This window comes from Sapajus apella, unplaced genomic scaffold, assembly GCF_009761245.1.
Source record: "Sapajus apella isolate SASKATOON/1434 unplaced genomic scaffold, GSC_monkey_1.0 scaffold24, whole genome shotgun sequence".
Taxonomy (NCBI): domain Eukaryota; kingdom Metazoa; phylum Chordata; class Mammalia; order Primates; family Cebidae; genus Sapajus; species Sapajus apella.
This window is the reverse complement of record NW_022436964.1, coordinates 10291717-10305645: the sequence shown is the minus strand read 5'-3', so window position 1 is coordinate 10305645 and position 13929 is coordinate 10291717. Positions and strand designations below refer to the sequence as shown.

The 13929-nt window shown below is 40.1% G+C and overlaps 1 protein-coding gene across 12 annotated transcripts in view; it reads right to left on the bottom strand.

Moving 5' to 3' along the window:
• Nucleotides 1-13929, bottom strand: part of TRPM6 (transient receptor potential cation channel subfamily M member 6) — a 167325-nt gene that overhangs the window by 64627 nt on the left and 88769 nt on the right. For 10 of the 12 annotated variants that reach the window (XR_004272629.1, XR_004272630.1, XM_032290908.1 and 7 more), the window contains 3 exons: nucleotides 8710-8856; nucleotides 3682-3810; nucleotides 1285-1536 (listed from right to left, as the gene is read on the bottom strand). Coding sequence is in view for 10 of the 12 variants with exons in the window: in XM_032290908.1 (XP_032146799.1) it covers nucleotides 1285-1536; nucleotides 3682-3810; nucleotides 8710-8856 (528 nt within the window). In the remaining 2 variants the exon portion in view is untranslated. The remainder of the gene's footprint in view (nucleotides 1-1284; nucleotides 1537-3681; nucleotides 3811-8709; nucleotides 8857-13929) is intronic. The other 2 variants (XM_032290904.1, XM_032290905.1) reach the window with 2 other exon arrangements.

Below are 13929 nucleotides of genomic sequence, written 5' to 3'. Positions count from 1 at the left end.
CTGGACAACAGAGCAAGACTCTGTCTCAAAAAAAAAAAAAGAAAGAAAGAAAAAGGAAAAAAGAAAAAGCTGACACAACTCTATGGCAAGCACAGATGACAGACTGGAGCTAGGTGGCCCACTTTTGAATCCTGGCTCCCCATATATGCCTTTGAGGAATTTACTTAACCTCCATTTCCCTGTATGTAAATGTGTATAACAATACTACCTATCTCCTAAAGTTGTTGCAAAGATTAAACGAGTTAATATATACTAAGTACCCAGAGCAGTGTATGGCCTATAAGCACAATTTAAGAGTGTGATGGTAGGGGAGAGTCAGTGAGTGATTTTAAAAGAATGGATATTTTAGCAGAAAATATCATTGTAGCTTCACATGAATCTGGTCCTCGGAAACTGCTGTGCTCAGAGACAAATTTGACTCAACCCCATACTATCTGGCCCTAGTCAAAAAGGTGAGCTGAGTGTCCCAATTAACTAACTGCAATATACTACCCAAGGTCATGTGTTAAAGACAAGTTTGTGGTTATATGGAAGGCAGTGGTGGCATGCTCTTACTCTCTGTGCTTCTATAAATAATTCCAAAATGGCCAGGCACAATGGCTCATGCCTGTAATCCCAGCACTTTGCAAGGCTGAGGCAGGAGGATTGTTTGAGCTCAGGAGTTTGAAACAAGCCTGGGCAACATAGTGAGACCCTGTCTATATAAATAGTAAAAAAGAATTAGCTCAGTACGATGGTGTGTGCCTGTGGTCCTAGCTACTCAGGAGGCTGAGGATTGCTTGAGCTTGGGAGGACAAGGCTACAGTGAGCTGTGATTGCACCACTGCACTCCAGCCTGGGTGACAGAGCGAGACCCTGTCTCAAATACCGATGATAATAATAATAATTCCAAAACTTAAACTATCTGATATAAACCATGAAAAACTATTGAAAAGAGGCCAGGTGTGGTGGTGCTTGGCTGTAGTCCCAGCTACTCAGGAGGCTGAGATGGGAGGATTCCTTGAGCCCAGCAGTTCAAATCTAGCCTGCACAACAGAGCATCTTTACAAAGAACACTAGAGTAACAGGTGACTATAGTTCATAATAATTAGCTGTACATTTAAATACAGCCAAAAGAGTATAAGTGGGTTGTTTGTAACACAAAGGATTAACGCTTGAGATGATGGATACCACATTTACCCTGAAGTGATTATTATGTATTGTATGGCTGTATCAAACTCACAAAAATTATTTTTAAATATTTTGTTAAAAAGAATACCAGGATATAAAACTAGTTGTACTCACCATTTTTGCAATCATGGTCACATATGGACCTGTATGTTGATTCACAGCAAAAAAGTCTAGGAGTCGTGAGAACCAGAATATGATGTCTATGCAGTAGATCAGTCTTCCCGCTGTGTGAAAAGGAGGGTCACCCCATCGAAGGACGAAGCCAGCTGAAAACAGGCCAATGGCCACAGTTTCTACTAAGTTCCAGTACTCACTAATCCATACCCTCACCTTTTGAGTAAACTTTCCAGGTTCTGAAATACAGATCTAAAAGAAGGAAGAAGGAAACTTAAAAAAAAGAGGTACAACCAAAGAATCTCATCAATGCAATCTTCTTAAACACACAAATCATTCATTTAAAGAGTAATCTAAACCCTGCCAAACCTTAAATCACTTGGGGATTTCAGAGACTGAAGTTATTATCATCAGTAATGAATTATTTAAGTAATGCTATAAAGATATAATTAATGCATCTGATAATGCTGGACTGTCACTTGCAAACCCAACTAGAAGTAAAAAAAAAAAAAAAAAAGTACTTTTTCTACCTTTCAACAAGCCTGAAATAGCATGGGGAAATGCCAAAGATATTTTAAAACTCAGTATTGCATTGGAACTCTATAACTATGATTTCATTTCAGGAGGCACAGCAGGGTGCAAAGAACACTGGATGGAGCAAAGAATCCTGTAATCCAGTCTGACTACTGCTAATAGTGAGTTGTTGACAAACTACTAAGAATGTGATATTGGACCGGGTGTGGTGGCTCATGCCTATAATCCCAACACTTTGGGAAGCCAAAGCGGGCAGATCACTTGAGGTCAGGAGTTCGAGACCAGCCTGGTCAACATGGTGAAACCCCATCTCCACCAAATATACAAAAATTAGCCAGGCGTGGTGGCAAGCACCTGTAATCCCAGCTACTTAGGAGGCTGAGGCAGGAGAATTGCTTGAACCTGGGAGAAGGAGGTTGCAGTGAGGCAAGATCTTGCCACTGTACTCCAGCCTGGGCAACAGAGCAAGACTCCATCTCAAATAAAAAAAAAGTTATATTGGAACTCACTAAGATAAGAAAATACCCCTGATACCTATGCATCAATCCTGCATGTTCTTCACATGCACCCCAGAACCTATAGTGCAATAAAATATAAATAAATAAATAAATAAATAAATAAGATAAAAAGAGAGAGAAAAAGAAAAAAAAAAATACCCCTGAAACACCATACCAGACAAACAGAAACGTAAAATAGTACATCTATTTTCCCTGAAGAATAAAAAAATGGTACAATTCAGATAACTGTTTATCTCCTGATTTATTTTCTATAATATATAAACTCCACATAGAAATTAGTAGACAACATAGGTATAATTACAAAGAATGTAAGTATATAATGTTGATTATATTACCTCTAGGACAAAATAAATATAGGTAAATACATAGACAGGAGACATACATCGACATCTAAAACAGTCTAAGTCATAAATATTTGTGTTTGCAGTTATAACTGATAGGAATGCTAATTTTTTTTGTTTGTTTTGTTTTTGAGACAGAGTCTCCCACTGTTGACCTGGCTGGAGTCCAGTGGCTCAATCTTAGCTCACTGCAACCTCCGCCTCCTGGGTTCAAGCAATTCTATCTCAGCCTCCCGAGTAACTGGGACTACAGGCACATGCCACCACGCCTGGCTAAGTTTTTGTATTTTTAGTAGAGACAGGGTTTCACCGTGTTAGCCAGGATGGTCTCAATCTCCTGACCTTGTGATCTTCCTGCCTTGGCCTCCCAAAGTGCTGGGATTACAGGCGTGAGCCGCCACACCCAGCCCCTTTTTAAAAGTAACTCATTACAAACTAGGAAATGTTAAAGTTTTGTTTTTTTGCTTCTTGGATTATTACTTGCCTCAGAGAGATTTCCAACTTCAGTTTTCAAAAGTGTTTGGTAGGAGTTTTCAAAAGCTATAAACACATTCCTTACAAATTGCACAACTTCAGCCATTCATGTGCCACTCATGAGATGAAATTGATAATATTAAAGTAATGCAAGGCAATAAAATTCAATCCCCACCTCAAAAAAAAAAAAAAAAAAAACACCTCAGGGAAATCAAATAGTTGGAGGGTTTAATACAATTCTAGGGGATGATCTATCCTTTAGGGCTGGTAAAGACATCAAGATATATGCTTCAAAGGTAATTGCTTCCAAATACACCCACCAGCAGAAAGCAGCTAACAAAGATAAAGGGCTGAAATCAAGGATTTTCCCCCAAATAACTTTCTTGCAGCATATAAGTCAAGGTCAGTGTTTCCTGTCTTCCCTGCCCTTGACATGTCCATTTTCATCACCAGAGCCAAGGACACTTTTACTGGACACCTACAGAAGCTGAGGACATCTGGAGAAGACAAAGCTAGATGGCACAACTCACCTCCCTGACCCTTTCAATAGCATTGGTGAAGATGTAAATGCTGACAAGCCACTCCTGCACGCTGGGCTGGGGTTGCATCTCCACCAACACGGTGTAAGTGAACAGCATGAGGAATGCCAAATACGCCATCTGTGAGGGGGACACACATTCCCCAGACATGAGTGAGGGCAAGCACGGAGGATGCCAAGCAGACGCAGACGGAGCAGAAACACAAGCTTGAACTTCAACACAATAATACAGACACAGAACTAGAACCACCTTTGGGTTATTAATGACCTAGTATCAAGGAAAGCACAATTCATGGTGTTCTAGTCCAGGATTTGGAGGCAGGAATGAAATCACTGTTCTCAGATCTCCTTCTCAGGTGGAAGGAGACACTGTATCGTTCCTGCTGGCTCCTGATTGGAATTTCCAGAACCCTGCATGTCCAACAGGGGCACTGTCAAACTAACAGCAAGCCCAGGAGAAGTCACGGGCCTTCCCCTGCATCTTAAACATAGAAAGGAAACATGAAACCCTGTCTCTACTAAAAAATACAAAAATTAGCTGGTTGTGGTGGTGGGTGCCTGTAATCCCAGCTACTGGGGAGGCTGAGACAGGAGAATCACTTGAACCCAGGAGGCAGAGGTTGCAGTGAGCCGAGATTGTACCACTGCACTCCAGCCTGAATGACATATCGAGACTCCATCTCAATAAAAAAAAAGAAAGAAAACGTGTGAAGCATGCCAGATACGCAGTGGCAATAGACGCTTATTTTCAAATACAAGGAACTGTGGCATTCACCACTGCTGGGAGTTTTATCTTATGTTGACTAAAATATTCTGTTTAAAAGAAAAGTTGTGTCCAACTGTGAGCCTTTTTAATTAGGGGCTGCCAATATTTATATCTTCAGCACTGAGCACTCTGCCTGACACGTGGTAGACATTCAATAAATGTCTAATTACTGTGCATATATATATGTATGTCTAGATTTCCATAGTCTTGAAAGAATTGAGACATAGTAATCACACACATAGATACTTAATGATTAATAGCTTTGTAATCTTATCAAATATTCTTATCTTCTTAAGATATATTACCAGAAGCAGAATATCTGTCCATGCACATTGAAAACTAACTATGATAAATATTACTAAATTTTCCATCAGGAAGACTTTACCAATTTACACTATATCAACTATGTATGAGACTACAGTCCTCTAAATAGCCTTCGAGACAACACACAGTGCTCACTGATCAATACCTACATTTAAAAACCTTGTATCCGCCGGGCACAGTGGCTCATGCCTGCAATCCCAGCCCTTTGGGAAACCGAGGCAGGTAGATCATCCGAGGTTAGGAGTTTGAGACCAGCCTGGCCAACATAGTGAAACTCCATCTCTACTAAAAATACAAAAAATTAGCTGGGCATAGTGGCATGTGCCTGTAATCCCAGCTACTCAGGAGGCTGAGGCATGAGAATCTCTTGAACCAAGAAGGCTGAGGTTGCAGTGAGCCAAGATCACACCACTGCACTCCAGCCTGGGTGACAGGGCAAGGCTCCATTTTGAAAAATAAAAATAAAAATCAGTTGAAAGAAAAATGTGCGTGTGTGTGTGTTCATGGGTCAGAAAAATCATATTTTAACTTTGATCCCTATTTCTCATATACTTTTATCTACCTAAATGGATAAGTCTGCTTCTAACTTTAGTTCTGCACAGATAACACAGAGAATGGTTTAAACCATTTCTGACTATATAAGAATGGTATTATTGATAATAGGTGGTTTTTTTGGGTGGTCATAATGGGTATCGTGCCTATGATTTAAGCAGGTGTAGAAGAGAAGCACATAAGAAAGTAAAGGTAAATTTCAACAATTCTATACTTCTCTTGGTCTATGTCTCAAAGTCTGAGTATTTTTGATGGCTCTCAGGGACATACTTTAATTTGTTCTATCAAGCATTTAAATTTTTTTGTCATTGGTTTCAGCATGGCTAAACAATTGAGTCCTTAACTTTTACTCTGAGATTCAGGCCTTCACCCATTTATCTGTACATCTTCTATTATTTGTATTTTGTTATTCCCTTATACTGATTCCTTATATACATGCATAAATGGTCTCCTCTATACAACTGCAAGCTGCTTGAGATCAGCATTGATGTTTGGCAATGTCTTCTTCTCACTTCCCCCTCTGCTGCCTAATATACTGTTTTTTGTTTTTTGTTGTTTTTTTTTTTTTTTTAGACAGGGTTTTTGCTCTTGTTGCCCAGGCTGGAGTGCAATGGCACAATCTTGGCTCACTGCAAGCTCCACCTCCTGGGTTCAAGTGATTCTCCTGCCTCAGCCTCCCGAGTAGCTGGGATTACAGGCATGTGCCACCAAGCCTGGCTAATTTTGTATTTTTTAGTAGAGATGGGGTTTCTCCATGTTGGTCAGGCTAGCCTCGAACTCCTGACTTCAGGTGATACACCTGCCTCAACCTCCCAAAGTACTGGGATTACAGGCGTGAGCCACTGCACCAGGACAGTATACTATGCCTTAAAGACAGCCGTCAGCGCTTAGTAAAATCCAACTGAATGACCTGAACTTTAGGTTACCCTCAGCCATAACTTTCTTTTTAACACGTATAGTGTATGACTACATGAATCTGGAATATCTATAAGCAAAAGACTACAAACATATTTAATAAGTAGATATTCAGATTGAGAAAGTAGCACAGTTCCTCTACTTGAGAACAGGTTGGGTTCCTAAAGGCTATGTTAAGTCCATTTACTTATTAGTCCAAAGTGGCATTACACAAAGATACAAGCAACCAAAGTACTCACATCTAGGAAAAATGACACACTAAACACTCTGGACATCGGCAATATTGCTTCTGACTCTTTTTGTTTCTTTCCAATTATTAAAAACACCACGGTGGGCAGATCTGACTGGTTCTGTGCTCTTGCTTAGCTTTGTTTCTGTTCCTTAAAGCTCATGAGCTAGAAATTTCCAGGGGAAGAAATGTCCAAATATGCTTTTCCCGATGGTGTGAGAATGGTTAAAACCCTCCCAGTGCTCATCCCAGAGTCTTTCGTAGACATTGTTGCACATTCACAAAAATGGTAATTCCTCATTGTTTGAAAGCAGATGTGATTTTTGGAAACAGATAAAAATCATACACAGCTATGTAATTATTCAGTAAGTATAGGAGATAAGTGTGTGGCTAGCCAGGTAAATATTTGGAAATACAACACATTTAGATAAATTTCCTTTCATAGTCATATTTCAAATGTTTTAGACATACAAACTGTTGCCATGAGCTATTTAAGTATAGATAAGCATTAGAAAAATAAATGCCATGGGGGCGCATGTTCTCGGGATCTCCTGAGGGCATGTCACAGAAAAAATATATATATTAGAAAAGAAATAAAGAGGCCGGGCGCAGTGGCTGATGCCTGTAATCCCAGAACTTTGGGAGGCCAAGGCAGGTGGATCATGAGGTCAAGAGATTGAGACCATTGTGGCCAACGTGGTGAAACCCAGCCTCTACTAAAAAAATACAAAAATTAGCTGGGTGTGGTGGTACATGCCTGTAGTCCCAGCTACTAGGGAGGCTGAGGCAGGAGAATCACTTGAGCCGAGATTGCGCCACTGCATTACAGCCTGAGCAGCAGAGTGAGACTCTGTCTCAAAAAAAAAAAAAAAAAAAAGGAAGAAAGAAAAAGAAAAGAAAAATTCGATGAAACAAATGTGAAAAGCACTCAACACATCCAAAGCACAGTTCATGCTTTCTCTATTGCTCTATTATCCATAATAGATTTAGTATTTGTTCACACAGTTCAGCTTCTAAAATTTTTCATTTTCTTTATATATTTATAAGCATATATTACTGAAGGCAAAAAAACAAACATTTACATCATTTTTTTAATCTATATAACACATTCCTACAAAGGAAAAGCTGATTCAATTGCTGATTTTCTAAGAATAATCCAACCACCTATTGCTTAATTCAACAAACAAAGCTATTTGTAAGGCTGGTTGCCTTGCCAGGAGCTCGGACACGCCCATCCCTCTCCACACCTGAAAATTACATTACCACTCAGCATCCAGCTTCACCACGCCCACCTCTGCACTCAGCACCTAGCCCACCGTTGGAAATCCCCTCTGCACTCAGCACCAGGATCTGCACTGGACACTAAACTCTGCACTTGGCACCTAGCCACCTAGCCATCCGTTGGAAAACCCCGCCAAAATTTAAAAGAAGCCCCGCCAAAACCTGCCCAATAGCGCATTGCCCCGTCCAGCTCGCTCACCAGAAATCCCGCCTACCTACCTATAGCAGCTTGCCACGTCCACATCCTGTTTCTCCACAGCCAATCAGAGCGCCTTCCCTCCCCATATAACCGCACGCCTGAAAGGAGTCAGGTGGGACTCCTCTGGCACCCTTTCCCTGGACCTTAGAACCTTTCCCGGGAGCTGAATAAAGTGACATCTAATTGTTCTCATGCAGGCCTCAGTTTCCTCATTTTAAACTTGGCAATAAACCTTACAGAGAATAAACCTTACACTATTAATTTTGTTGTCCCACCAATCTGGGAAGGCTCAGTCTCCCTTCAAATGATGAAATTTTACCACTTTTGTGAATGTGCAACCACATATTTGAGGAACTCTGATACGAACGCCGAGAGAGTTTTAACCACAGTCACGCTGTTAAGAAAAAAATATTCCAGTGTTTCTTTCCAGGGAAATTTCTAGCTCAGGGGTTTTTAGAGACAGGAGCAAAGGTAAGAATAGGGCAAAGCCAGCCAGATCTTCCCAAAATAACAATGCTAATTCTTAGCACTCAAAGAGAGAAGAAAATGCTTGTTCTTGAACTCCCAAAGTAAGAGAGCTCCATCCTAACCTCTCCCGTTTTTCCTCCATGCTACCTACTTTGTCATGCCCTCACTTTTTTAAAACTAGGTTTCTACATCTTTATTGAAAAGTGGCAAAGCAGGCAAATTATCAACATCATCACTAGCTATCAACCATCATTAATCCGACATATGTTGTTGTAATGAAACCAACCGTGTAAAACCAAAACTTGACAATTGGAGCATTGTAGAACTCATAGACTTTCCTGGTCCATGGAAGGTTTGGGGGCCCACTTTCAAAATCAAAATGCTGATTTTCATCCAGTTTCTCATCATGACCTCTTTCCAAATCATACTCTTTCTGTAAAATAAACAAATAATCATTTTCTTGTCAGCAGCTTAACCAAAATAGTGACAAGCATGAATGCCCAAAAAATATCATAAATAATATATTAGAAATTGGCCAGGTGCAGTGCTTCACGTCTGTAATCCCAGCACTTAGGGAGGCCAACGCAGGCAAATCACCTGAGGTCAGGAGTTCAAGACCAGCCTGGCCAACATGGTGAAACACTGTCTCTACTAAAACTACAAAAATTAGCAGGGCGTAGTGGTGGGTGCCTGTAATCCCAGTTACTTGGGAGGCTGAGACAGGAGAATCACTTGAACCTGGGAGACGGAGGTAGCAGTGAGCCGAGATCATGTCACTGCACTCCAGCCTGGGCAATGGAAGGAGACTCTGCCTCACAAAAAAAAAAATAAATAAAAAAAAATAAAAAAATTAATTGGGCACTCACATGCCAAATTATAATGTTACCTTTGAAGGGAGAGAAAACTACTGCATGTATTTATAAATTATTGGCCAGGTAAAGAGCATGAGGTATTTCTGAAAAGCAAGCTGACTCTCTAGTAATCAAACCCAAAGTAAGAGTACTTCGAAGAATTTAAAATTGGTCCCTGTTCCCAATCTCCCTTTTTTTTTTTGAGATGGAGTCTCACTCTTGTCACCCAGACTGGAGTGCAATGGCGCTGTCTTGGTTCACTGCAACCTCCCCCTTTCAGGTTCAAGGGATTCTCATACCTCAGCCTCCTGAGTATCTGGGATTACAAGCACCCACCACCACGCCTGGCTAATTTTTATGTGTTTTTAATTTTTGAACCTAAGAATACTCATAAAAACCCAGTGAAATCAGTAACAAACAATACAATTATTTCCTTAACACATAAGAACAAAATGAGCACGCATTGATGAAAGCTGACCATTCCCTGTCATAGGAAATTTAGGCACTGCATTAGTTTTAGGATTCTGACCTTCAATAGCTTCCCCACTGATTCATAGCAGAGGGTCTGTTTGCCTGCAGTCACGCGCTCCCTGAGCTTCTAGGGTTCCTTGAAGACCCTGCAACTATGTGCAAGTATTTGTGTTGTACATGCATTTTTCTGGGGAAAGAATCAGATCTTTCATCAACTTCCCAAAAGATATGTATCAGTCCAAAGGAATTAACTCAAATAGAGAAACAGCAATGAATAAATGTCTGGCAGAGCAGGAGTTGCCAGAATGTGACTACCCAAACACCTACGCAGAATGAGCTTTCAAAAGAGGAAGGAAAAGAAATGAAAAAAAGCACTTATAGCCTGGGTACCTTTGAGAAGCAGCAATATAAGGGTAGCGAAATGGAGGCAAAAGTGATCTCACTTTCCTGTATGGATATCTATTCAGTTTTAGTTTTTTAATAAAAAACACAGGTACTTTTTAATTTTTTAAAGTAATATTGAAAGAAAAAAAAGAAACATTCTCTGCTGCCTCTCAAACTAGTCCAGTTTTGCAACCTAGCCACAAAATTTATCTCTATAATGTCAGATCTGCAAGATGAGCAGAATTTTTCAAGCCAAGGAATTAATCAAATTTTGCTTGAATTGTCCATATAACTGCAGAAAAATGTGATATTTAAGGCCTTGGGCATCTAGATGGGTTATCGTCAGTGCCTGATTAATTATTCAGTCATTTATTTCACTTAGGGAAGTGGGGTTGGGATTGTGACTTAGAAATGTAGGAATTGGCCCAATTTCTAGCAGGTGTGAACTAGCCTAGAATTAAAATGGCATAAAACCAATTAGAAAAGTCATCATTTATGAGCTGTTAATGATATCAATATCACATTAGAAAGACCCCAGAAAGCAATTTAAGTAATGACTTTATTATTAAATAACTTCTCTTATTATTTTTCTAGGAGTGTGTCATTAGCTCTTAATTGCTTTTGACAGTTTGGAGCAGATTATAAAGTGCTGATCGGGCCTGTCCCTGAGTTGAAAAGATACAAATTGCTATGACAAAGACAACCTGAGAATATAAATTCAGATTCAGACCTTTTTTTTTTTTAACTGAGAAGAAGGTAAAGACAAAAACGCTTGGCTTGAGTAACTTTTATTATACATATATACAGCTCCTCTTACCCCCCACACCCCCAGCCACCCCATACTCTTTTTCTCTCTAATTGTAATCTAATACCAGCAGGTACACAAATTAAAATTACGACAACAATAAGTCTACTATAATCCATATCTGTTTTCCATTGTATTACAGTTGTCTTTCCTACTTGATGCTCTGATAAAATAGATTTTGTTATACAACTTTCTTAGCACTATTTCATTGTGATTTGTCAACCTCAGACTGAGCGCATCTTTCCCCTTCTGAACCCACTCCCTCTCCAGTTATCCTTGTGTCCCTTCAAGATGGCCTTGTTTAAAAGACCCTATCTGTCTCTTCCTCTCCACGTCCATTGCTACTGACCTGGTTAAAGGACTTGTTGCTTCTCATCTGGATGGCTACCCTGGCCTATGTTCCCCCTGCTTCTGGCCAGTCTTCTTGACAAACCATCCTATGTCCTGGAGGCAGAATAATTTCTCTAACAGATTATCTCTCTACTCTGGCATACACATTCAACAGCTCTCCATAACCTACAGAATAAAAATCATACTCCTTCATAGGATATACAAGAGTCTACTTGATCTAGCCCCAATTTACTTTTCCAGCCATTCCTGAAAATACTCCCAGCTTGTCCATAATCCCCATAACCTAGATACCAGCCAAACCATACCACTTGCAATGCCTTACATATGCCTTGCCATTTCCCACCTACATGGCCCTACTTATAGTCTCCTTCCCACTGACATGCTATTTTCCCTCTCCGCATCCCTAAGTGAAGCTCAAACACCATCTCAATCATAAAACTGTCATCAACCCCTAATCCTCATCTACTGACCTCTAATGAGAAGAGTCTTCTTCTACTGTTGGTTAACCCATTCTGCCATCTTACTATAATTTAGTCCTAAGAAAGTTCATGTCATCAAAGGTCATGTTTTCAAAAGGTTATCAGCTAAAAAGATCTAAGTTTCACATGGCAAAGTTATTCTGCCTGTAGAAATTTCAATAAGGAGATTTATAAACCTCAGTCAGCAAATGCAGTATTTGATACTATACAGCTTCAGCTCAAGAATAATGGCTTTCCTTCTCCAATTACCAGAAGTGCCTCCTCTATATTCACTGTCACCCACTATTACCATAAGAACACAACACAGTGACACTAAAGAGCATCTATGTATCATCTGCCTGCAGTTTCCTACAATATATAGTGCAAATTATGTTCCTCAACTAATAAATTGCATTTACTTAATTAGTGTTATGAAATCTTATCTATCCCACCAAAAGTGCTGCCTCTACCCCTTTCACCCTGCCTAGCAAAATTCTAAAAACATAGCGGCTTACTAATAATTACTGCCTAAGTTAAATTCAAAGGCAAAAGAAAGATTGTTGCTATGATTATAAGCCCTTCATAATAAACAGACTTGAAACATTTTCAATACAATTGTTCATTGTTTTAATTGAAGAATGGGGAGAAATTGTGGATATTCTGTCTGATTATAAGCCCCACAGTGGAAGAGGCCACATCTGCCTAATTAATGCAGTGTCACAGAAGCTCTAGCACACATAAAGTGGACACTAAAGAGTCACTGAATTCATAAATTGGTATATGGCTATGTACAAACCATGCAGGTGGGCAACTGCTATAAACAGGACTACTATATCACAGCCAAAATTTAATTTTTCAGGGAACTGTGAGAACTTACTATATTTTTAATGTTAATAGCATACTTAATTGCCATTCAGGGCTGCAATTCTTTCTCTAAAGTGTCCCCTTTAAGAATGACTGCATAGTGGAATGGCCTACAAGGGATTCGATGTTTGTGAGTTTAGCCTTTTAGGAAACCTGTGGGAGCCGAAAAAAGAGTTATATCCACTTGCAAAGTACTATTTGCTACCATGTGTAGAAAATTGCCAACAGATTTACTTATTCCTTTGTAGATAGGATAGACAGCATTTTTCATTGTTTATTTCAACAATGAACTTAATGTGAACAGCTTAGTAAGCATAAAGCCAAACAAAGCCGAGCACAGTGGCTCACGCTGTAATCTCAGCACTTTGGAAGGCCAAAGCAGGAGGATCACCTGAAGTCAGGAGTTAGAGACCAGCCTGGCCAACACGGCAAAACCCTGTCTCTACTAAAAATGCAAGACTTAGCCGGCATCATGGCAGGCACCTGTAGTCCCAGCTACTCAGGAGGCTGAGGCTGGAGAATCACTTAAACCCAGGAGGCAGAGGTTGCAGTGAGCCGAGATCACCTCACTTCACTTCAGCCTGGGCAACGGAGCAGGACTCTGTCTCAAAAAACAAAACAAGACAAAACAAAAAGCCAAACCAAATATTTCACATATGAGCATTTCACTCTATTTCTAAAGGAGTCAGATCAACACTACCTTTCTTCTCTTCCCTTAGAAAAGTTTTAAAATTGTTTCAACTCAGCAACTGTAGCATCTAACCCAAAAAATCACAACTGTAACAACTTGACAAGCCCAGCTTTGCAAGGGGTAACTTCTCACACACTCTATGGGGTAGAATGTCCCCTCAGAACTGAGAAGGGAACGGACAAAAGGGGAGGGAGGGGAGGGGAGGAGGGGAAGGGGAGGGGAGGGGAGGAGAGGGGAGGGGAGAGGGGAGGGGACGGGAGGAGAGGAGAGGAGGGAGGGAGGAAGGGAAGGGAGGAGGTAGGGAGGGATAGGGGAGGGAGGGAGGGAAGAGGAGAGAAACACTTACATGCCCAAATAGGGGTTATAGTTAACAAAACATTTAACAATTGATCTAGCAGAGGCATTGACCAACGAGAATGGATGCTCCGCTGGTGACAACAGATACTAGCCATAAAAAATTAATTGTAATTGATTAGTTTTCAATTAATACTTACCAAATATGTTTTTAAATATTATAACAAATAAAAATACAAAAGCACATCTGACAAGATGTTAGGTAAAGATGTTTCATTGAAGTATTAAATGCCAGGGAAGATGTTTACTATACTTGGCATTTAGACAACCTCATAAG